The 25,017-nt window shown below is 42.0% G+C and overlaps 2 protein-coding genes and 1 long non-coding RNA gene across 5 annotated transcripts in view; 1 reads left to right on the forward strand and 2 right to left on the reverse strand.

The window, feature by feature from the left end:
* Nucleotides 1-25,017, forward strand: part of arr3b (arrestin 3b, retinal (X-arrestin)) — a 338,825-nt gene that overhangs the window by 287,048 nt on the left and 26,760 nt on the right. The window lies entirely within an intron of this gene.
* LOC140351290 (uncharacterized) lies at nt 90-24,168 on the reverse strand. 3 transcript variants are annotated; one of them, XR_011925352.1, is made up of 6 exons: nt 23,307-24,168; nt 22,301-22,476; nt 9,103-9,375; nt 2,535-2,788; nt 1,908-2,085; nt 90-235 (listed from the first exon to the last, which is right to left on the reverse strand). It is a non-coding gene; the product is annotated as an uncharacterized lncRNA (long non-coding RNA). The 3 variants fall into 3 exon arrangements; XR_011925353.1 differs by having other exon boundaries at nt 1,924-2,085; nt 9,124-9,375; nt 23,307-23,955; XR_011925351.1 differs by having other exon boundaries at nt 1,924-2,085; nt 23,307-23,954.
* Nucleotides 16,007-17,692, reverse strand: sox3 (SRY-box transcription factor 3). Its single transcript, XM_072437053.1, has one exon. It carries the CDS (start codon nt 17,530-17,532, stop codon nt 16,633-16,635), a length of 900 nt encoding a protein of 299 aa, XP_072293154.1. The 5' UTR covers nt 17,533-17,692; the 3' UTR covers nt 16,007-16,632.

Here is a 25,017-nt window from a genome sequence, read left to right on the forward strand (position 1 = left end):
AGCGTGCGAACCCTCCTCCACGTTGTCTAGGATTTGACACTTACACACACTTACCAACGATTTCAAACGTAATGCATGCGGATATTTGGTATAGGCAGGGAAGATAAACACGGAGTATACCAGGCAGAAAGACCTCTGAGTGCATTTGCGTGCGTGAGCTGCCGTGTCTGCAGGCCAGGGTGAGGTGGAGACTGATGCTTTGGCAGCAGGTCTGGCACGTCTTTCAGGCCCAAACCTGCAGCGGAGGAAGATACGGGAAACTGGTAAATACTGTGAGAGTCCTGAGCCATCACTATAAGCCCCAACTCAACATCTGACCCACAAACTCAATACTTTCACCTCACTAATGATTGGAGATTTGAATTGAAAGTCAGACAGAGATTTCAGATTTATTCTCGTCTTATCGTGATCACAGTCTCTGTTCTGCCTCTGCGTTTAACTCAAGCGCACTTCTGGGAGGAACACATTGTATTTCAGCCTGAAAACTATTTGTACTTGCACATTTCAAATATAGTTTTTGTTTCTTCTTTAACACCATTGCTAAAGGTCACACAGCTCCTCCAGACTGATATGTATGTTGCAAGTGTAGCATTTTTAAAGTTCCATGCCTGTTGTTTAGTTGCTAGTCTTATAATTATAGTGAGTTTTTCTTAAATCACATCTGTATAACATATAGAGTATATGTAAAGTTATTCAATACTTCAGGAGTATATTTACCAAAGTCATCTATACACTTCAGTCATTTAAGCATAACTTTTAATGCAGCACAATTATATGCCATACTGTGTGATATTATAGTTAAAGGAACAACAACAATATACTAGATTTTAGTGCAGTAAAACCATCCAAAATGAAAAAAAGTATTTATTTTTTAATTAGTCTGAAATTCTCTGTAGGTATTGGTGATTTCACTTGATGTATTTTTAATATTTGTATGAACTAATTTTGTAATTTTAGGAAATCATATAATTTGGTGACATTTTATTGTGTATTTCACTGACCTAATGTTATTAATGAGCTGTAACAGATTTTAATTGTGAATGAATGAATTGTGTACAATTTATTCATGTTATATTCCCCTGCCCATGGACTGCAGATGGAAAGTAGCAGTAGATACATCTGGTGCATATCATATTTTCTCTTGTAAGATTAATGAATTTGTACATGGTACTGTGGATATTGATCAATTATTGTCATGTCTGTGTCCTATTTATCATGAGTCAAGACGATCTTGCTGCATATGGGTCACAATGAACTTGGCCTCTCGCAGTCTGTATAGACTAAACTTCGACAGTACCTGACAAATAAAGACTAAACTAAACTAATGTTTGAACATTTACCGAAGAACATACTTTACAAGGGCAGATTTTTTCAGAATTTTATGACTTCCTTCTTTACAAATTATGAATGAATTCTTGTTAGCTCAAGCTGTACTTTATGTCGTAATTCTCCTCGACCTCAGTGCCCTGTCTCAGAGATAAAAGCTCACATTTCCAAATCACCGTCTACTGTACAACCGATATCACTAGATAAAAGGATTTCCTGAATAATGTCTAGATAAAGCCTACACCTACACGGGAACACATCTAACGCAGCTAAGTGTCCCCTAAGGCAGTAAATCACTCCACACTGCGACCGCGGCACAAAAGTGATGCTGGAGTGTATATCAACTGTAAACCCTCAAAGGAAATCTCTATTCACTTCACTATAAAAGAGCGCCTTAGCCTACTGTCGCTTTGGGACTGGTTAGAGAAAGGAGGAGCGGATTAGAAGAGAAAACATGGTGTGCCCAGCATACAGGTGAAGTCCTATGGCTATATAGGTTTGCTCAGCTGTGCGGTATTCTGTGCTGAGCCCCACCCTGTAACCAAAGGTTGGAATATCTTTTCATTTTGCACTTATTTCGCCTTGTTGCTCACTCACTCTCTCTTTCCACAGACTTGTATTTGCACAGGTGAGAGGACAGCGGCAGGCCGAAGGGTGTGGGTGGGGCACCTGTAAGGCAGGTTGGCCCAGCTGGTGGCAGGAGTTCACCTGTGATGGACACTCCTGGAGCCCTAATGTGAGGCCCAGACTGGCTTTTGTCTGAGGGGAGACAGTTGGCAAACAGTTGGTGAAAGATGGACCTCCACAACATCATTAGTCAAACCAGTTCAGAGAAGGAAAACGTCTATGTAATATTCTTATTCTTATTAATATGTGCTACTTTAATATGAGAAAATGTACTAATAAACTAAAATGATACTATTACTTAATTATTACTTTACGTAAAAAAAAAAAATACATACACTTTGTATAGATGAAATTTATCCCAAAATTGTATTCAGGTAGTAAAATAAGGCAACAAATACACCAAATCTAGGTGTAGAGTTTGGTTTGCACTGACCTGAATTCACCTTCAAAGAGGCAAAATTAAAACAATGTTCAATGTTTATTTGCTACAAGTAAACTATTCACTTTCAAAAACATGTTTAAAAACTCATCATTGCACTTTACAGAGCCAAGGACATAAAAGGATATAAAAGTTTAATTACATAAGTTTGTGGGAGGGAAGGCTTGAGAAAGCAGCCGGGCAGGTGGAGGAGTGGCGCAGTCAACAGGGTGGAGAGGTTTTGCTCCGAGGGCCAAAAGTTCACAGTGAACAGGTAACCTTAGCCTTCATGTGCCAAAGTCTCACGTGTTTTCCTTATTGTGTGGGCTAGATCAGGTTTCTGGATCTTCCTGTGTTTCCTGGGATTGGGTCGCCCTCCTCTTCCTCACTCATCCTCTCTGGGGACCCAGCCCCACCCTGCCAAACCAAAGGCAAACACATACAAAACACGTCAAAACACACACGACAACATTAGGCAAACACTGGCACTGGGCCTGCACCTTTAGCATGCAAAGCTCTGTGGCTGCATCGAGTGAGACATGAATTATTTTGCTAGAGCCATTTAAATACATAGTTATTAAACAGAATTAAAAGGAGACAGGCAGAGACTAATAAAATGAGATGTGATAGTAGCAATGGGAGAAACAAGTCATGAATCAATATAATTACGATAGCATTACGCCCATGTCAGGACACACAGGCGGGACTCAGACATACACCTGAGGCAGTCTTTTCACCCCACACCCTCAGGAGACCGTGTCCTGGGCTGATCCACATGGTGCATTAACATCATGTACCTGTCCATAATACGTAATGCAGTATGTGTTAATACCTTGGGCACAAATCCAAATCAAACTAAATACTAGAACTTTGGGGACATGAAGAAAAAATCCTCTATGATATTTATAGATATAAAGCACAATTGTCCAGCACAGCTGTTCTCAACACGGGGGCCAGGAAATGATTTCCAGGGGTCCCAAAATGATGTGGGGAACATTGAAAATGTATTAAATAAGCCTTGACACCCTTCAAATACAGTGATAAATGTAGATTCCTGATTGCTGATGTATCAAATGTATCCATGCCTATGCCCTGAAAATAAAATCAATCAACTGAAATAAGGCTACATTATCATTATGGGGGTCGGGACTGAAAAAGGTTCAGAACCACTGGTCTAGCATAAGTTCACCAAAAAAATTACCTTTTTTTGTTTAAAAAATAATAAACCTTTTGTCATAAACCATTTATGACAAAAGGTCCATCTAAAAAAATATTTTGACCGGAATTTACAAGCCGTTTTATTTGGAGTCCAAGTTAAACTTTCCTTTCTCTTCTTTGAAATAAAAAATCCTAACTCTTTGGAAATTCCCCTTGTATCCTCATGTGTCTCTAATCCATGACAAGAAGGACTGAAGCTCTGGTGAAAAGAACAGACTGTTTCACCATAATGTGGGGCCATCGTCATGCCAACACACCTCCGACAGCGCTGCATGCCTGTTCATAAAGTTATCAAGCTATAGGCTCATCAAACATGTAGTGGTATGAATCCATCTGCCATTTAGGAACATGGGAAAGTAGTGGAATACCAAGAGCTGGAAAAGGCCTGGAGGGTGAAGGCAGTAGTGCCTATGGTCAAACGTAGTGCCTGTGGTATAGCTTAGCCCTACCAGGCTATACATTTTTATTTTAAAATGGGTAGAAATAGAATAAAACTAGAACATAAAAAATATAAAGAGGTAAGCTTAAAATAACATTACATTAAGTTCAGTTTTAGATGGGAAAGAACAGTGATACTATTCAAGGCCAATATTAACACTGTAAACTACATTTTGTTGCCAATAAATCAGACATAACAATACTATGTATTTCTGTCTCTATCCTTCGCACAATACAGATCAAACAAGTTTGGACTCTTTAGGTGACATTTGCCATGTGCCCTTTGATTCATCACTGTTTATTCTTTTTATTATTGCAACATTTTATAAGTTATGAATGAAGCTACTAACCTAATTTCCATTAGCTTTTGAAAAGCAGAAGTCTCTCCAATGGCCCAGGGCATGGTGGAGGTGTGAATGCTAACGCGGCCCAATCTGTATGCCACAGCAAAAAAACAATCCATGCTAATCTGCCACCACAGACAGGAGTCCAGTTAGGCCAATCAGGACGGGAATCATCTAGAGTGGAAAGGGGAAGAGAGAAGCCTAGATCGGGGCCCTGATTGCAGCGTGGTGATTTACAGCTTGAGAACAATGACGGCCGCCTGGGTCAGCAGCAGCCCTGATGGAGGGTCTGCCTCTGCATCACACCTGACACATTCAAACATGCATGAGGACACGTGCACACCACAAATCCCACTGTCAGAGCGAGTTAAAGAGCTCACAGAATCAACCAGGTCTGTGTTTACTCTGGGGCCTAACTACGACCTGCAGGCGCTTTAAATGTGACCCTTAACATTTCACTAACAACATAAAGCAAAACAACTCAGCAAGAGACTTCCTATCAACTCACAAAGATAGAATAGGAAAGTAACAGTCCCCCAAGGAGTTTATGTAAATGCAGGAGGAAAGGACGCAGAAGTTTGCATAAAAGAAGGCAAGGGGCAGTCAAATGTCAAGTGTGCATATGAGAGTGGAACATCATCAAAGTTTTCTGCCTTTGAAGTGGTGACTTAAAGGTTTCCAAAGAGGTAAGACCTAAGGCAGCAAAGTCCCACAAGGGGTAACCGTGAGGACATGAAGCACTTTTTTAAGTTGGTGGTTCTAATGGAATACAAGATACAGTGAATACTTAAATAACAAACAATGGTAGTGTAGGTTTAGTACTCATTAGTAACAGGACAATGTTGATTCCTAGGGAAAACTGTCTAGTGGAAGTGGCTGTAGGTTTATTTGTTGTACTAGATTGTAGTAGAAATGTCCCTCTACCTCTGTCCTGTGAGCTTTTGTGCATCACTATCTGTCACAGGCAGCAGCAGTGGGGCTTTCATTTGATCTGTTTAGTTTCAAACATTTCCAATCCTGAATACTATTTAAAGGCCTGGCAAGACTCCAAAAAATCCTCTGCTATACTAATAATAAAACGATCTTCCTGTCAATAAAGACACAACTAAAGCAGAACCCTTTAATACTATATGCTTGTGATAAATTGGCGCTGGATGCATTTCTTGTGATCTTAATTTTGTAACACAACAGCGCATTCATGAATAATAAAAAGCATAATTGCTATTAATGATACGACAATGCGGTTGAAGTGACTGTTTGAAATGGATGTGCTGCTACTTGCATGTGCACATAGTGCTGGTTAATTCAGGGTTTGCTTTGCGTGTTTGTAAATGGCCGCACTCTCGCCTCAGGATGTATTACAGAGATGAGACTGCTCCTAGCTTCTGGAACAGGCAGGTAACTACATGCAAACACACCCCTGGTCTGCCCCCATACAATCCCAAGCATCAGCCATATAGAGGTAAAGCGAGGGATTGTCCTAGGCAGTATTATGAAGATGGTCATGTTTCACAAAATAATTCCCCCCCCCCAAGACAACAATAAAAAATAAGGGATTTTTGTGGTATATGTTGGTACTTATTAGGGGTGTGGGACGAGACACAATATCCACAAAACAAGACCAGAAATGAGATTGCGTCCACAAGAGGCAAGATTCGATTTGAGTAAGTAACTTATTTAATTTAGTTCAGATATTTGGCCTCAAAGTTTTTTTATGTCATTGTAACAAAACGTTTTGCATAATACGGCTTCTCTCTGGTCCTACTCACCAGCACATAAACTGTTTTTGTTGAGTCAAATATGCTTGGAAAAAATATGAGAACATCATTCATTGTGTGCACAATCATGTGGAAATGATGTCTTGTGAGATCTCATCTCATTCCTAGAACTTATGGATTTTGGTTTTGACAAGAAGGACAAGGCTCGATTTGTCAAAGTGATGGAAGAGACTCGACACCATGGCGACTACTGGCAAAAACATCTTATTAACATCCGTTTGCAGCTCGAGGGAATGACTAATAACTTCTCCCCCAGAAATCAAAGCGTGTGAGTGGAACAAGTTTTCTTCTAACTACTGTATGACATATGAACACGGCCTATGAACTGGGAAGCCCTTTGTAGAAGGCAATAGTCAGTAAAGGGGGGTGGTAAGAGATTTTAGGGTGCCTAGAAGTTTTTGGGCCTGACTGGGTCTTCTATATTGCCCCCAGTGGATTGCCCCATATAGCCCCTCCCTCCCCACTGCCTTCTCCTCCCTCTGGCTTTGTGTGCCCTGAGCCCCACTCCTCCCCCTTTTGTCACCCGGGCATTCCGCTTTGGTTAGCACACACAATGGCCGCTCAGTGCTCACCCTCCTGACACTGCATTCTGCCTGTGCACCAAGGGAGGAGTGGGCACAGGGAGGGGGAGGGTAACAGGGATGACAGCTACTCGGCCCATGTGATGGAAATGCCATCAAGAATCACCTCCCCAAACTATCCATACAGATGGGCAGGAAATGTAATGCCAGCCGGTTGGGTTGGCACACTGCAGAACAAAGGGACACTGGCCAAACAAATGAACAGGTGTTTCTTATGGCTGAGTGGAGACGTACACAGAGCTGCCTATCCTCAGACCATGTGCCCGACAACATGTGTGTTCCTGTGCTCCACAAGCTGGTGGGCACATATCCCAACACGAATTTAAAGACCTGAAGATTTTAAAACATTTTTGTCTGAAAATTAAATCTCTGACAACAGCAAAACTGGCATTATAACAAGTAAGGGTTTGACATGTTTATCATAGTTCTGAGCCGAGCCCGGACTCCTGCAGAGAAGCACTGCTGATGAAGTCACATTTGTGAATTCACTATAATGTGATAGGTTTATATATAGGGTCTATATAACTTTTGTTCAAATATTTAACCACGTCTGAGCACACAAAGATGTGTTCAAAATACTTCTTAACTTGGAGAGTGTGTGATGGAGAAACTATATGTTGATGGCTGCTGATCCCATGGACTGTATGTGTATGTGGCAGTCGCTTCGAAGTTGCTGGGTGGGGGATTGTTGGAGTTTCAAAGAGCCTGCTTTGTGCCCATATTTCACACCACGGTGACATCTTAAAGCCTAGACAAGCCTGGTTGCTTTGCCTTCTCTTTTACTTTCTGAGAAAAAGGGGAATTGGGATGTGAGGGAGGGCGTCCCAAAATATATGCAAATGGTCCCCCAGAGGGGATACAAATTTTATGGGTTCAGAATTTAGTTCAGCCAACCTGAATAATCAAATGTGGGAACAAAAAAGTTGCACCCCACTATCCCAGCACCAGAACAGGGTACAGCAAGGTTCAACCCCCACCTCAGACCAGTCCCTCCTGCCAGGTTGTACATAAGAAGAGCTCACTACATCCAAACTCTTATTAGGATCTCCTTATGGGGCAGAGGGTGGGAGAGAGATGAGGGAGGAGGAGGCCTGGTATACCTGATCAGGCAGAACTGCCGGCTCCTGATTACGACACCATTTTCTCAGCAGGACTTTCCAGCCTCATCCTGCTTCTGTGAATATGGAGCATAGGGCCAGCCAATCCCCACCGTGCTGCCTCTCATCTAATGGCAGAATTAAGACCGTTTAGAGTGATTTCCCCTGCCTTCATGGTCGCACTCTGAAAGAGCTGAATCTTTTTTCCTTTGCACCGATTTGCAATGTGGGGGGTCTGGCATGCAATGGGTGAGAAAAAAAGTTCTACATGACTGAACACAACATTTCAACAGGTGTGGAATTTAACCGGTCTGCAGAATATGGCCCAGAATCATTTCATATATGTAAGGCCATTCCTCTTATATTTTATCACTCTTTCCATTTCTGTAAGAATTTGTACATTTGTTGCACACTTACCCAAACAGGCTAGATTACTACACAGAGAGTTTGACCACAGTGCAGGCTTTTTTAGCTCTAAATTAATATTTTGTCCATAAATACATATATAAACCTGCATAATACTAGCAGTAGAAATAGAAGAGCTGTCCACACAGTAAAGCATCATTGAGAATAAAGTAACAACATTTGATTAATATTATTTGTTATAGTTTTATATATTTTTTTACTTACTAACACAGTTTCCACAATGCATTTTCTAGCAGTGTGAAAAAAATGTCATGTGCCACTAATATTCATAGGACATCAGGGTTGTTTAAAGCACAGGTTAAAGTGCTGCTTACAGTGGCGGTGGCAGCCGTAATTCTTTCATTATACATTTTTAATTTATTCAACGTTTTACCGTAAGTAGGTCAGTTGAGAACACATTCTTATTTACAAGGACAACCTGGACGAAAAGCAGCACCACAACAACAACAACAACAAGAATATCGTAAAAATATGATCATGCGTCAGATCATCCTGATTTGTAATGACACAAACCCAAACAGGGAGTAAATCTCCTTAAACTCACTCCTACTCTGTCAAACTGCATTTGGTCAGAGCCATCAGTGGGAAAGACGCCGGAGCAGCAGCAGCATATCAAACAGCCGCGGCCTGAACCTGTTGCTTTTGTGTTCCCATGTTGTCTAATGATTCCCCCCTCTTGCCCGACTCAAACTTCCAGTAGACAAATCCTTCAGCTTTATTGCCCAGATTCAAGGACTGCAGGTGCACAGGCCACAAAAGGGGAAGCCGGGGGTTGTGGGGGTGTGGGTGGAGGAAGGGATGGGAAAGAGAATGGTCAGCAGGGAGATAAGAGGAACACAACCCCCCTACCCTGGTTTAACCTCTGCATACATCTACGATCGCCTCAGCACTTCAGCCGCACAGCGAGGGTGGTGCGACCTGGAGCAAGCAGGAGCCTCCCCGGTGAGCGTGGGCAGTGGCAGGGTGGTCGTGTGAGGAGAGTGACTTTTCTTCAGAGCCAGTAGAGGAGCAGTAATGACGGGAGTGCTGCTGTGCCCACTCAGGCCTGGTCCACACTTTGTCCAGCGGCCACTTCCCACTGCAGCGCCCAGTCTCTCGGGCCACAGCTGCTTGAAACTCCACCTGCAGAGTAGAAACATGTTCAGTTTCATAATATATAGAAAAAACAAGTTTGCAGAAATTTTACAAGGGCAACCAACACAGGCAACTAACAATTTCTGAACTACCTAATAATTTAAGTTCTAATAAGGTATGTTTATAATGTGACTATTTATTTGTCATTTTTATTACAAATGCATTTAAAATACACAGAATATCGGTCAAATCTACAGATTGGCTCAGGAAAGAGGATTATATTTCAGCTTTAGTCTGTAAATGATTTAACAGTGCTGCCTATTCTGAGCTGTGTCATGTAGTGTAGAGTTAATATGATTTTAGCCCTGAAAAGTGAGTGTGGGGTTCAGTGATTTTGATCTCAAGATATCCTTATCCTCAAAAGATAAATCATGCATGTCCAGCAGTGCTTTATGGTAACTTAAGTTTTAAAACACTTCTACATTTTAAAAAACCATTATCAAAAGTGTCACTGTCTCCCATTGAGGGTGTTAAGTATGTACTCTATGTAAGTAAAACTTTATTTATTGAGTGCCTTTCACAGATAAAAATCACAAAATGCTATACAGACTGCAATGAAAGACACCAAGAAAATGTACCATAAAGAATATAGACATTAAAACATTGGTCAACCAAAAGCTTGTCCAGCTAAACGCCTGTACTTAATTTCCCTATTTCAATTATTCACTGTATTGACCCGCAGTCTACGGCCCTCAATCAGTCCTTTATTTTAAAACGTGTGGATACCTCTGGTCTAGAGAGTTTGAGTACTTAAAACTCTCATCACTGATGTTTGCTAAATTGTGACTCACTTTTTAGGGCGTACAAACAGGGCACAACTGGTGAGTCACATACTGGTTAGTGGTACCATTAAGTGGGTGCACCTGCTTAAACAGATAAATGAGCAGGGTACTGTTGAGACCCCAGCATGTCACAAGGTTCTACTCAGCACAAACAAACAGACGGGCAACAACACCATAGCTTACTTTGTGGCTAATACATATATAATCACAGACATGCCTATGTTACTGGAGCTGCTGCACTGGGAACACACCCTTTTGGACAGGAATAACAGGCCACTCCAGAGCACAGGGACATCTGAGACACAGTGGCACCATACAAGTGTGATGAGTCTTTCCGTCTCCTTATCTCTGGTCCTAATCCTGCCCAGCTTTACTTTACGCTACCGTTTACACCAAGCACAAGTCAAGAGTGGAGGCTGAAGACAGACTTTCTTCATCGTGAATGACTGAAGTCCACTAGAAATCCATTGAGGAAGGCCCTTAATGTTGAGGGAACCTCATATTGAATACGGATTGAAATTTACATGACAACTTAGGAAAAATGCTTTTTTATTACTCATTCATCCTTTAAATCACTTGGCACCCCTTCTTCTTTCCTTTGCTTGAGCTATTAAATCACCATCTTGACCCGGTGACCTGGGGCCGCAGCCATAAAGAGCCCCCTGTGGGTCAGGGGCCTGATTGTAACATTTGAATATGAAATAGACTCGGTCAGGTCTGGAAACAGCCCGATGCACTGACCCCCAGGAGAGAGGCCTAGGCCAGCTTTACTTGGACTTGAGGAGTTTGGGATAGGAGGCTGAGGAGTCGGGGGAAGGGGTAACGGTTTCGGGAGGGGTGATCGAGAGTGAGGGGACTGAGAGAGGGCAGACATTTGAATAAGACAAGAAGCGATGGGTGTTTGCATGACAAAGGAGCCCGCCATCTCCTCTGATTGGTGTCACAGCGCAGCACTAAAGCCATGCAGGACCCCTAGGGTGGGGTGATGTGTGGAGCAGAGGCATGTTTATGCATTCAAGGTGTGATTTTAAGGGGGTACAGGCCCTTGTCGACAAGTTTCAGCTTAAGAATTGTGTGTGCAGTTACTGAAACTATCTCAATGGTATACCCAAAAGTCAATGTCTGCCTCCATAACATTTACAATGAGTAATAAAATACTAAAGTACCATTTCCTTTTACTGCAACCGTTCTTTTGTAAATGTTTGGTCTATTGTTCTGGCTAATGGCAATGCAATTATAGCTACTAAATACTGCTACTGGTCAACTGTACACTTTGTAAAAAGTCCAACCATTTTAAAACAGACAAGAATAAGAAAGAAAAGGTATTAAAATAGTAATAAAATACTTTCAAAATGTTTTGACAGTTGTTCAAACAACTAGGGATTTAATCTGTGATGTATCACCAGTTTTAATAGCAACAAAATAAAAACAAAAAACTATTAAAGGAAGAATAATGTCAACAAAAAGAAATTGATTTCCTTTTGTTCACCTAGTTCTAAATATTTCTCAAAGGTGTGAAAATCCCCCCTCTAGCTAAAACAGTCAACTCAATGGGCTGTCAGCTTCTGCAGGTGGACCACTGCTCTGCACGGCTTCAACACAGATAACTTGAGTCTGATAGAGAGAAGGTCTATGGAGATGAGAGGGGGATCAAATCCAGGGATTTCACAGCTCAATAACTTTGCACAATTAATGTACAATCCCCATTATAACATGTCCCATGGGACAAGGTATATGCATAAACATTGATGCATTTGAGGAAAAAAAGATATAGGAGCTTAGCCATTCTTCTTCAGAGGATCGCCAAGAGGCAAGAGAGGCTAAAGTTGTAGAAAGGTACCCCAGGGGGCCCTGGCAGGAGTGATGAGGAAAAAGGAAGCATGAGTGAGAGTTAGTGAGGTCACACACTCATGCACACGCACACACAGTGACCCCCTGCAGACAAAGCCTCTGCAGGCTCCTCTGGCCACGGCCGCCGGCTTGGGAGACACACCTCCAAGAGAGATGGCCTGGCTAACTCTCCATGGCAACTAATCAATAAGTGACAGAGTCAGTCAGGACTGACCCGTAGCAGAACATGTACGACCTCCCCCCAAGTTCCCAGGGTTACACTCCCATAAAACCCAGACGGACCTACACTAAAAGATAAAGTGTCCCAAAGATGACCAGTGCCCGCCCCCAAGGGGATAAATCTGTGTCTGTGTTTGACAACATTCTTCTATCATATGTGCGCCACTTTTTATGTCAAAGATATGGAGTGTAAGTGAGCGATGGACACACGTGGGCGCACATTAAGTGATGACTGTCGCACTTTGACAGTAGCCATATGATCTGAGCGCACAGTCACCACACAGCCATTGTGTGTGTGTCAACCTGTGTTCCTTCTCACTGTCCTCTGCAAACACTAATCAATATTTGTGGCCTAGATGAGCGGCCTAATCTCTTGCTTTTGGTCGCCCCCTCATCTCCTTGCCCCTGACTATTGTCCCAAACTGACTGTGCTCTCCCAGGGCATGGATATGTCACTGCACACAGACTTGCCCCCATCTGAGGTATTTCCATGACATGTCAGGAGTGAGGTCAGAACTCTAGATTGGCAAATTAAAAGGAACGCTACATGCTCCAGTGTCCATAGACAAAGTGATGAGCACAGAAAAGAAGCATCTGCGATAGGCACACACACTCTTCACTCACACACTTTAGGAGCAGCCGTTTGTACATAATTGCCCTTACAGGTTATTCAGGAAGACACCTCCTAATCCAGTTTCATTCCATGCTGCTGTAAGAGTGGCTTTGCACGGCTTCCTTTATCCACATTCGCAAGCAATAACAAGTTCTAGAAAACCTCAGCTGGGCTTAGGTGAACAAAACCTCAAAGACTTTGGTTTGAAGAACTCTAAATATACAGGATGCAGGCAGGAGTGCTTTCATTTCAACTGTTCGTGTGATTTGTATTTCTTTTGTTAGGCACAAAGCGGCTATAATCCTGTCTCATATTTGAAAAGTCTCATATTCACACACACCTGCTGGGACAAAGTAAACACACCGTTATACAGACACCTTAATGGATGACCCTCACATTAGAGTCAAAGGCCACTATAATCCCAAAACAAGTCCACAACAACAGAGAGCAAAGCGACTTTCTATTTGGGATGATTCATGAGAAACCTAAAAACAAACAGGACTATGCTTTTTATGTACACATGCAAAAGCTGTTTTTAAATTGACAAGAATTATGTAATCAAAGTTCTGAAACTAATTTTTGTAACTTTAGTTTTGTATGTAACATATAGTAAACTGTAACATTCTCATACCAAAACTTGTTAAAATTAAATATTGTCATTTAAAATATACTTAATTATCATATACATTAGTAAAGTAAAGTTGAACTTTACGCCATTAATCCAGGCTGAGTATTGCAATAACAATTCATGATTTAAAACTAAGTAGAAGTAATGCATGTTTTTCTTTCTCTTTATTTGAAATAATTTTTTTTAGATCAAATTTGGTAGTATATGCAAACATGAACATCTTGGACACCAGCAGACAACTGTCCCCTCTACAATAAGTAACAATAAAATTATAGATTTATTCTTATATTATTATATAACGGTATACTAAAACAAACCCACGCATTCAGAAACACCTGGAGTGGCACTGTGCAATTGTCAAACTAATTTGCTTTCACCCAAAAATTAACATGTAATAAGGAACCTGGTGTTGAACATGACACATTCTGAAAAGACTAACATGTTGTCATGTAAGTAAGTTTTTCACCACTTTCATGACTGTTAGTTTTAGTTAGCCTATGGTTCTGGAGAATAAATCTACACTAGATTATGTCTGCTCCCATACTTTAGGGGCTGAAAACGTGTAAGGCCTTTGGCTTACAGTCATAATCGCCAGGTTGAAGGGTGGATGCACTGTTTTGAAAGGCGGCATGTTGGTCTTTGAAGAACTTCCCACTTGGCATGCCTTGTGGTTGTGTAAGGCAATGGCGATACAACCACAGCTATCTTTAATGAGCCATTTGCATCACGGAACAAGTCTGTTAGAGCTCATGTACAAGCAGGAGCCTTGAAGCGGGATGCACTCTACAAGAGCAGTGAGAAGAGTGGTCAAATGCTCAAACGCAGGAGAGGATGAGTGGATGAAGGGAGACTGGAGAGGGATGGCTCTCAGTGGGTCAGCCCAAAAGCCCTGACCCCAGGAGGATTTGATGCCATTTTCCCACGCAGGGAGTCGACCTGAGAGGAGCTCGTTAACAACATCTGCCCCAGTTCAGGGAGATTAACCCCCACCCCGGCCCCCGCACCTCCACATACACACTTCTCTGCTGTCAATCTAAGCCTCTCTGCAGTGGACAGGGACGCTCAGGCCAGGCAGGCCAGTATAGGCCCCTCCAGCACTGAAGGCCCGAATACAGCGACAGCAACTCAGTGTTGGTATGAGGGGACAGCAGTTAGTGCAGTCCCATGGCTAAGGATTCAGACAGGGCTGTGACAGGGCTGCTGAGATCTGAAGGTGTGTTTCTCACAGCAAGTCACCTAGCCGGTCCAACAGCCACATTAGTGATGTCAGTAATGTCAGGCCGTCATTCAGATTTGGGTAATGAGTTTCCACGCATAATGGTGACGTAAAGAGAGCATAGGGTTTTCCACAGTCACGTCTTCCAGGGGACTCACCACTAGAAAAACTTGTCTTGACAATATGATTCCAAATTGTGAGATCATCAGTGACACCATAGCTAGGTGCGTGCGTTTAGATATTCAAGCCTACGCTGGCAAAGTCCACTGGGAATCAGCTGAATCCATGTTCTACAAAGCTATAATTAGGTTAGTTTTTGGAGAGGGGGTTAAATAAACAGGGCTGTGAGGTCACAGGCAGATGGAAGTAGGATATGCCTGCACTTGCTGAGTGGGCACAGAGCTGCACATGACTGGAGAGAGAGGCCCCAGGGTGCTCTGTGAAGGGGGGCATGGGGACCAGCCTCGGACAGCCTCACTGCCAGAACATTCAAACCAAATCAACAGTCAACAGGCTGCTCATCCACCTTGTCCCAAAAAATACATTTCAAATTCAATCAGAATTAAGAGTTTTAAGGCAGAAAACTTTCTTACTTCCTTGACAGAGACTGAGCGGTAGAAAGAGAGAGGCAAGAAGTTTTGGACATCATTTTTTTAAATAGAAAACTTAACTGGCCCATTACAAATACTTTTAATATGGGGAAGAAGAGAAGCTGTTTAATTACAAAAAGTTGGAGTGTGTGATTAGGTGAGGACTGGCTGCTGGCACGCTAGAGTGACTTAAGACCCTGTCAGTGAATGCAGGGAGGTCCAGATAATCTTTCCCTCCTCAAAAGTATAGGGCTAATCCAGGTTGCAGCGCTCAACAGTGGATCAGGGCTGAGGAAGTGTGGGAAGGCCACCAAGACCACAACTGACCACCATCATTTCTGTAGATGGGCTGAAATATAGATTAACTCTTAAATGAGTTTTATTTAATGCTGTAAAAATATATATATAGTAAAATTAAAAGTTGAAGGATTGTTTTTGTCAAACTAATAAATACAATATGAATATAGAAGGAATTAAAATTAAAAGTGTATGGTAACATTGTGCTAATCAATAATAGTTTATTTATTTTAAGTGATTCCATGTTTCAAACGTATCCACATGAAAATGTTCAGAAAAAAATTGTTTAACCTTTTATGTAAATACGGTTAATTCATTCAATTACCTGAAGTGCAAACTTTTAAAGTGGAAAAAAATATATTTGGTTTCTAAAGGCACTACAGTGAAATAAAACAAATGCAACACAAAACACAGAATCAAAAATTAGGTTTTGTACAAATTTATTCAGCATTAAAGAATAGAGGATGGTCTTAAAATATGTAGAAACGTCAGTTTAAATAAACATTTTCGTTCAAGAAACTGAGTAAACATGACACTGTCAGAACCATCGGAGAACAAAAACATTTTACAAAACAATGGGGTATTTTCACACAACATGGGGACCACAAGCTAATGAAAAAACGAACTATAAATAAAACCTGTTTGCGACCTGCACAGTCTTAACATTTCATTTAAAACTATAAGGCGAGGACAAAAAAGACTACAAAATTTGGACACAGTCAATACATCCGACATTCTACAATTTAAGTGTAAACATTTATGAACTTTCCATCCAGCTTTTCTGAAATACACAGCCTCCTCACGAGGCCACAATGCCTTTTCATTTACAGAAAATATGGCATTAGTTAAAATATAGAAGTCCAGTTCTTCTACAAGTTGATTGCTTATACTTGTGATAAAAAGCCTCTTACGCATCAGTTCAACGTTCAGTGGTCCATTTCAAAAGCGCAACAGACAAGTCCACCTTTTTGAAATAGTTTTGAACGTTATAGCAACCAAAATGTTCAAGTATCCAAGTACTTTATAAAAGTTCGAGTCTGTAGTGCGCCTCAGATGTGAGTCAGGGGAAGTGTGCCGTTGACACCGGTGCCTGCGCTCTGGTAGTGCGGGTGTACGCTGTGTAACCGGCTGCTCTGCAGGGACGAGTGCTCGGCGCTGTCACCTCCGGGGGGCAGGTACATGCTGATCATGTCCCGCAGGTCACCGAGGCACGCGCGCTGCGAGTGTGACGTGATGGCGGGCGGCGGGGAGCTGGGTTCACTCTTGCACACGGAGCCCATGGAACTCAGGCCCATGTTGGAACTCTGCTGCGTGTACGCGGGGGACATGCTGTACGTGGACGCGGCGTTCATGTAAGTCTGCGCAGAAGACATCATGGGGTACTGCAGACCGGCCATCTCATAGCGGTGCATCTGCTGGATCTGCGGGCTGTTCATGCTGTGGTGCTGCGGGTACGCGAGCTGGTCCTGCATCAGGGAATACGCGCTGTTCGTCCAGCCGTTCATGTGCGCGTAACCATCCATGCGCTGTCCCACTGACACGGAGTTGTTGACGGGGTTTGTCCCTGGCGCCAACAGTCCCCCGGGCAGAGAATACTTGTCTTTCTTGAGCAGGGTCTTGGTCTTCCTGCGTGGCCGGTATTTGTAATCCGGGTGTTCCTTCATGTGCATTGCGCGCAGCCGCTTGGCCTCGTCGATGAACGGTCGCTTCTCAGCATCAGTTAGAAGTTTCCAGTCGGCTCCCAGACGTTTGCTGATTTCAGAATTGTGCATCTTGGGGTTTTCCTGGGCCATCTTCCGGCGCTGACCCCGGGACCACACCATGAACGCGTTCATGGGACGTTTGACCCGCTCCGCGTCGCTCACGCTGTTGTTCTTGCTGCCCGGCGCCGAGCCCGTGTTGGACTGGGGCAGCGGGGTCTTCAGCTCGGTCTCCATCATGTTATACATTCAGGCGGCTGGAGGGTGCACGCGGCACAAAAAGCAGAGAGGCAAAGTTAAAGTTAGAGGTAGTAGCCTTGGTGAGTGAGGAGAAGTTCTCTGAGCACAGGTGTAAGTTCAGTCCGTGATCTCCTCTCGCAAACTCAAGTCTGAAACTTGTGCGCCTGCCTCCACTGTTAATAGGCCTAGTGGCCGCGTCATGTGACCTGGACTGACAGCGCTACAATGAGGAGCGGGCAGCCAATCAGCTTTCAGCCAATCAGAGCGCACATCACGGTGTTTTGGTTCGTAAAGGAGAGAGACAGAGTTTACACATTTTCTATGACTCATCTGATCAAGCAGATACAACAAAATAAGTATAAATTCATCAATAAATACTGAGTCACTTAGGCCAGTTAAAAGATCATGGTAACAAACTGTAGGCCTTTTTATGCTTATTATTAGTATTTACAATTTATTAATGGTTTGAATGTTATTAAAAGTTTTACAGTAAAATGTTGAACTGTCACATAAATATGTTCAACATGCAGCCCACGGAAAGCACCGCTTTACTTTAACAAGCCCATTTGTTCAAAGACGTTTATTAAATCATTTTAATAATTTATCAAAGAATGTTTATAATGTGATAATACTGGAGCTTCTCTCTCTGAAGTTCCAGTGCGGGCCGTGGTCTGAGTAAACAGCAGGAACAGATCTGAAGGGCCGGGGAAAAGCCCCGTGAGGCTGGATTTCGTTATTTTTTTACACAAACACAGCTTTCTGTTTGCCTAAATAATTACTTAGTTGGGCTACAGAAATTAATCAAATAAACAACAGCAACAACGACAACGTCAACAACTTTAGTCCTGCCGTAATAAAAATGTAACAGTTCAGCAAAACGTCACCTTACAGGTTTAAAACAAAGACTTAGCATTATTAGGCCAACAAACATGAGCTCTTCAACCTGTGCCTAAACCTCACCACAGGCCGGGCAGGGTTAAGCGGGGAGATTTACAGTTAGCCTCAGATGATGGTTTGGGTGGATGTAAGCGGAGAGCGGCTCACAGGAAAGTACATGAACGACCTCTTGTGGAGGAGAGAGGCCTGACCCGGCGCTCTGGGGAAAAGTTTGTTTGAGACGTGTTGAAGTCCTCGCTCTGCGCCTGCTCCTCGTTCGCAGCTCGTCCAAAAATCGACACCTCCTATTTGTTCACTTGTTAATCTGGTATTACAAATATGCTCATTTGCGAGTGTCTCGTGGTGAAACTCTGAAACTAGCGACAGAAGCCGAAGCGCTCACACCTGCAAATGCCTGGACCATCGAGAGCAGCCATTAACACCTCGGACATTTACATGGCATTACCACGCACCTATGCGCATTCCAGATCACCCCCCGCTGGCACCCTCCAGCTCCCACACACCACAGCCCTTTTAGTTTTACGTGCAAAAAAAAGGGCGTAAGCTACATTTCAACCGATACATTTTACCGCGAGAATGTATTTCTTCTTTCAAAAAACGAAACTAAAATATTTTTCTGAAAACCTATATGGTCATTTCAATAAAACACTTAAATGGGCCGAAAAAATAATCTCTTGAAAGGTCATTTCCCCTTGTCAGTTTTAAAAGATTGTAAATTGCAAATCTGATTGGCATTAAATCAACACTAAGCCTATCTCTCATGCAGGGGACATATATAGACACAATCAGCACACGCGGATTGCCCGTCCTCTAATGGGGCGTTTCGGGAGCCATAAAAACCACGTCCAATTAGTCGCCGCATCCTTCTCGGGAGCGATTATTTGTTTATCTGGCCACATCTCGGCACTGATCCTCTTGTAATCTGCTTATGGAAATGGTCCGGTAGAAAAGAAGAATAATAGAAACTGCAGGAGTAACCTGGGTCCTGGTAATGAGGGCCTGCGTGCGGCTAATTTCCCCATTAAGCAGCGCGGGACCACCACTGCAGCCCGCTCTGCGCACTGGCCTCCACACAAGCCACAGCTGAGCTGCGCTACGGGCCGCTCCTTCAGGGACCTCACACGTCAATGCTCACAATTACTACATATAGCCTGGTTTTCTTCAACCATGTGCGCAAGCGTGGAACAAATAAAAGAAAGCCCTGTTTATGCTTTAATTTAGCCAATGAAATTGATCAGAATAACCTATATTCTATTCAAAGATATTTGCTTCTTTACAGGCCTAATATGCAATGTTTGTTAGGCCTTGAGGCAAGGAATGAAAATGTTATTTCAGTTTGACAAAGAGACTTATGTGATTTAAAATCCTTTTAGAATTACTAATTTACACAAAAATGACCCATTAATCCCACCTTTGTCCACAGTCAATCCTATTTAGCTGCATCCTGCTAGTTTGTCCTAAGAGCAATGTTTGAAGAAAAGAAAGCAAATAAAAATCGAGAAAATGTGCATGTTGTAAAACATTTTAACTCGTGTATAATCAGATCGCCATGCGTGCAGTTGAACAGAGAAGGCCTATTCACATTAAACTTAGCCACACCGGGAATCAAAACTTTGTTTTAACTCACTGACATTAGACAGTGATTTTTGGAAAGAGCAGGTCATTAATTGACAAATAATGGATTATCAATCACAACCACAATGAGAGCATCTCATTAAGATTGGCATGATTTTTTTTTATTGTGAAGGGGGGTCCGGAATGCAAATGCAAATGAAGACGCAATTTACGCACGGTCTGCTGTTCCTATTGTGTGGACGTGAATGGCGCGTCCCCCCAGTTCAACACAGGTAAAATTATATTCACGGGTCATTTAGGGGAAGAAAAGTAGTCTTCCTCTTTATTTCATCATACCCGGTACATAATCCCGATGTTAATTTGACTTATTTGACCCAATTTAAAGTAAGAAAGAAAAAGTGTTTAATATATTAAGATGCCTAACACACACAAAAATAGTCAAAATATATGGTGAAGAATAATCTATATATTCTGAGCAGTTTTAATTTTTTTCCCCAATTAATACCAAAAATATATATATTCTTTTAAAGATTTTGTTTAACCCTTACAGAACTTAGAAGCAAAGAATTTTGCAAGGCCTACATTGTAAATAGTACATATTTTTGAGACAGTCATAAAGTGTAAAAAAATCTTAAAAAACAAGAAAGACATTTAGGGCAGGCGTACCTTTTTCTTGGAGGTAATTCGCCTGTGGTGAGAAGCACATAGACATTAGTTATATTTTGTGGCAATGTTTAATTTTACAGTCCTTGTCAAATAAATACAACACAAAAATAAATGCTATTCAAAATTTTGGTCAAATAAGATATAAAAAAAATTGTTTCAATGTTTGACATTTTTTTCTTGTTCGCAGACCAAGCATGTCCCTTCTCATTATGGCTAACACTATAATCTCTTTAATACCTCACACTGGGGTGAACAGACAAGGCGTGACCACAGCGCACTCACAACCACGGCAAGACATCCTCACTAGGTTGTTAATGTCACTTATCACTTTAGGATTTCAGAATGCTGCCGGGTTAATCACTGTTACAAGCATCATCAAACGCAGCGGTCTGTGCAGCTCTAAATTAATATGCTCACTGACCCTTTCAGTTCCTGTAATTGACACGTACATTTACCAGTGCTTATTGACTAATGAGGCTAAAACCATAAAATTAATATCACACTAGAACACATCAGTGAATGCATTTTTAAATGAATATACAATCTTTATTAGTCATCACTGAAAGAGGTTTTAACCAGTCGATTAGGGAACAGTCACATGGAGGCATTTGGGATATGGTGCGTTAAATAGAAAAAAAAACAGTAAATGGTTCAGAGTGACGAACCCAGAGCCATTAGCAGCACATTTCAATTGAGATTAAATTAGGCAGAAAATGTTTATAAAATATGATTTTGTTTCTGAGTGGGTGCTTGTTGCTGCATCAGTAACTGTGCAACAAGATAACACCAGAAATCACTTTGTCTAAAAACAATCTCCAAATAAATGCATATTGTACTATTAAAAAGTAAATTTACATGCTCTAAATTGCAACTGCATTTGAATTCCTTTTATTGACAGCAGAAAAAAAGATAATTTCAGTCACTATCGTGCACTAACTCCACATGATCGGCTCTTTATCGGCTGGTATTGGCTCCTGGCTAATTACAGCGGTCATTATTTCTCATGTATCTTTTGAATCACTGCCATGTTCACTTTGTCGCAAACAAAAGAAAACTTTCAGGGTTTTTTTGTTTGGAAGAAAGTGCTGAATGGTCACTTTTTGGTTTGCTCTGTGCCAAAGCAAGCAGCTCTCTTTTGTTTTAGGCTTAATTGAGATCCCACTAATCTAGCTTCTATAAAAAAAATGAAACATTTCCTTTGTTAGGCCTTCATTAGTTTAAGATAATATTGTGAGAATACACAATTAATTTGCAGTGTAACTTTAATTAATTAAATACAGCCCATTTTTCCAATATGATTTATGTTGCCATGTTGCTATCTGCACTTTCCAAAATTAACTTGTTACTCTACTATGCATCACATTAATTGCAGAAATTGGGACCCTAAACTGGGGTAGGTAATTATCAGGGGTAATTTATTAAGCCTTAAATAAAGAAACAAACAAGCTTAAATTGATATATAAATCATGAGTATCATCATACACAATTACAGTGATTTGGGAGAAATGACAAATTTTTGTTGTGAGTCAGGCACTTGATAGAACAGATAGGACTCATAAATTTAGTCACTGCCCAAGCCTCATTAAAAAGGCATAGTTTAATTAAGAGTTAGCCATCGCCCTCCAAATATATTAATTACCTTGGGCATGACGAGATGAGTGCGGCGATTATTGCTGTTTCATTATGCTACGTCTTGTGAGAGAAGAGCAAACGAAGGTGGGGTGCTCCTGCATTGACAGGATAATGTATGAACCGGCCCCGGACCAGAGTGGTCACCTTGCACTGAGCTCCAGGAGGTGACACAGAGGACAGGTTCTGCAACGGGACAGGACACGCATGTGCCCACAATTATGAGAGAGGAACAAATATTTGGCTCAGGTTAGAGGAAAATATTTTTACTATTTAATCTTGTATTATTCTATTAATCTAAAATTGATTTAGCTTGGTTCAAAAACACTAATGTAAAATTCCTTTACATTTATTCAGTGATAGTATTTATAAATTGTATTCCCACAAAAAATGTTTTAAAATTTGTAAAATGTAAACTATATGCATTAATGATGCTGTAAAGGCAAAATAATAATAATAAAGCATGCAAACATCCAAAAGCATGCAGTGGGGACGGCTCATTGCCCCACAGGCAGATATGTCAATGTAACATACAAGATGTTACCGCTGCTTTAACGCGATTTCTGCACTCGCTCCTCTTGTGACTGACAGCGGGACAAAGAGCGTAAGCTACTATTATCTGCAAGCGAGCTCTTCCTCTGTCCTTTCATCTTTGTCGTACGCAAACATAGATGTATGCACTTGTGATCGGCATCAGTGCAGTCTACAAGCCCTTATAGGAATATGAACGGAAAAAAACGAATAGTATTGTAGCTAAAAATGCAGTTATTTAAATATATTCATGATTTTTAAGATTTAATTTAAGTTTGTATTTTTTTCTAAATATATAAAGTTCCAAACGCAACAGGTGAAATGCAATTCTGTTAAAAATATTAATATTAGATGTTGTTTGTTAGCAGGGAATGTACAACGATATAAGCCTGTGGTGCTCCTTCTTACAGAACATCCCTCCCTCTTCTCTTCTACCTTTACTGCTAACCTCCTCCCACTTTGGCCAGTAAACTGAGGACACTCACCAAGCTGTGGCTTCTCCAAGGCTGCTGCTGGTCCCAGTCCTCGTTAGACACACCTTCAACAGCAGTCTGCAGTCAACAGACTGCGCCAACCACAAGGAGAGATCACCGAGAACAAGTTGAACAGCCAGACTTCATCCATCTAATCTCTGAGAAGAAGCTGCTCTGTGGCCGAGAAGCAGAGAGTGGAAAAGAGTCCAGCCCTGGTGTGGTACTGCACACTGCAGCTGAGCGCTCCCTGCTCTGGGACCCATCTCATTCAGCCAAGATTGCTTCATACAAAAGTTGACAATGCACCACTGAAAGCCATTGTTGATATTCAACATTTTTTAAATAGCTGAGCAGAATAGACAACATGGCAGGCTGCAAAACTTGGCAGGGGAAACTGACCTGGAGCTTCCTGTTAAAAAGGCTTGCCATGCGGAGTGAGAGAAGCAAGGGCTATTGTGTTAAAAAAATAGAGCTGGTGTGAAAGAGCCCAAAAACAAAACATGGCCCATCACACGGAGAGCAGCACACAATGGTTTCTATGCAGCAGGAAGAGGACAATCACAGCACGCGGACACAAGCGTATGCATTACCAAAATGAGACAGGATAACAATAAACCCAATGCAATCAGATTCAATTTACACTAGACTACCATCTCCCTGATGTATGCTCATATGACAGAAACAGAGTGATTCACTGCCATATCTGGGTTAAGACCAGTATTTACTGACTAACAGTGTGCTGGCTGAACTCCAAGGGAATGTCTTCACAAAACCATCCATTCCTCTACTGTTGCACACACCAGGATCACACTTCTGCTGCTAATGGTGTTGTGTTTCATCATTGTCAAGTTGACAGGCCGGCAGATTGATATGGATATTTAAGACGCCTTCAACCCTCCATGTGTGTGAGCGTCACTGTAGCGCTCGTGCGCCAGATCCTATCAAAACATCTAGAGGTGTGTGTGGCCTCGGGCAGGTCCCAGTGTTGTGTTTCACTCACCTCATGTCTCTCAGCGGGACTGGGGTGGGTGGGGTGCCTTCTCGGACCGCCAGTGATTAATGTGGATTTCAAAACCCCTAAAGGAAAGAACTCTGAAGGGTTTTGCTACATATAAATAATAAATTAACTAACTGATGTCTGCATGCATTAGATCAACGCTTAGAACAGGTCTTTGTACAATCGTAAAAACACTACTTGATATTCTTCAGTTTCAATTGCATTACACGGATTCTGTTTAAAGTGTGTTGAACGTCACTCAGATCAGATGTGCCCATTTCTCAAAGGGTTTTGGATTTACTTTCCGTCATTTGACTCAATTGCATCATCGCTCACAAGTATTTTGCGCCAAGGATGTTAAGTGGAAGACGTCGGTAACAAAATCTGTGCTGTCTTTTCACCTGTCCTGGGAATATGAGATAGTCGCTCGGCAGTGTCTTTCATCCCTCAGAGGCTGACAGTATGTGAAGCGGAGAAACGGGGCCAGTCTGTTGCACGGCCTTGCAGCAGCCCGAGTAAGAGAGATGTATAATTAGAGTGATCAGGGAGAAATTACAGTGTTGTGAATGGAGGCCGGGCCCGCATAATCTCAAAGGTGTGTCAGTGGGCTGAGACAGAGCGAGATTTGGAGAACCTGTGGCGTCCTGACTGGAAATCCACGTCGGTGCCACCCATCACACACATTAGCTGCCATCAAAGCTCTAATTTTACTCTAGCATTACATCG

This window comes from Eucyclogobius newberryi, unplaced genomic scaffold (genome assembly GCF_026437365.1).
Source record: "Eucyclogobius newberryi isolate DKJ021-1_F unplaced genomic scaffold, fEucNew1.0.hap1 SCAF_11, whole genome shotgun sequence".
Lineage (NCBI taxonomy): Eukaryota > Metazoa > Chordata > Actinopteri > Gobiiformes > Gobiidae > Eucyclogobius > Eucyclogobius newberryi.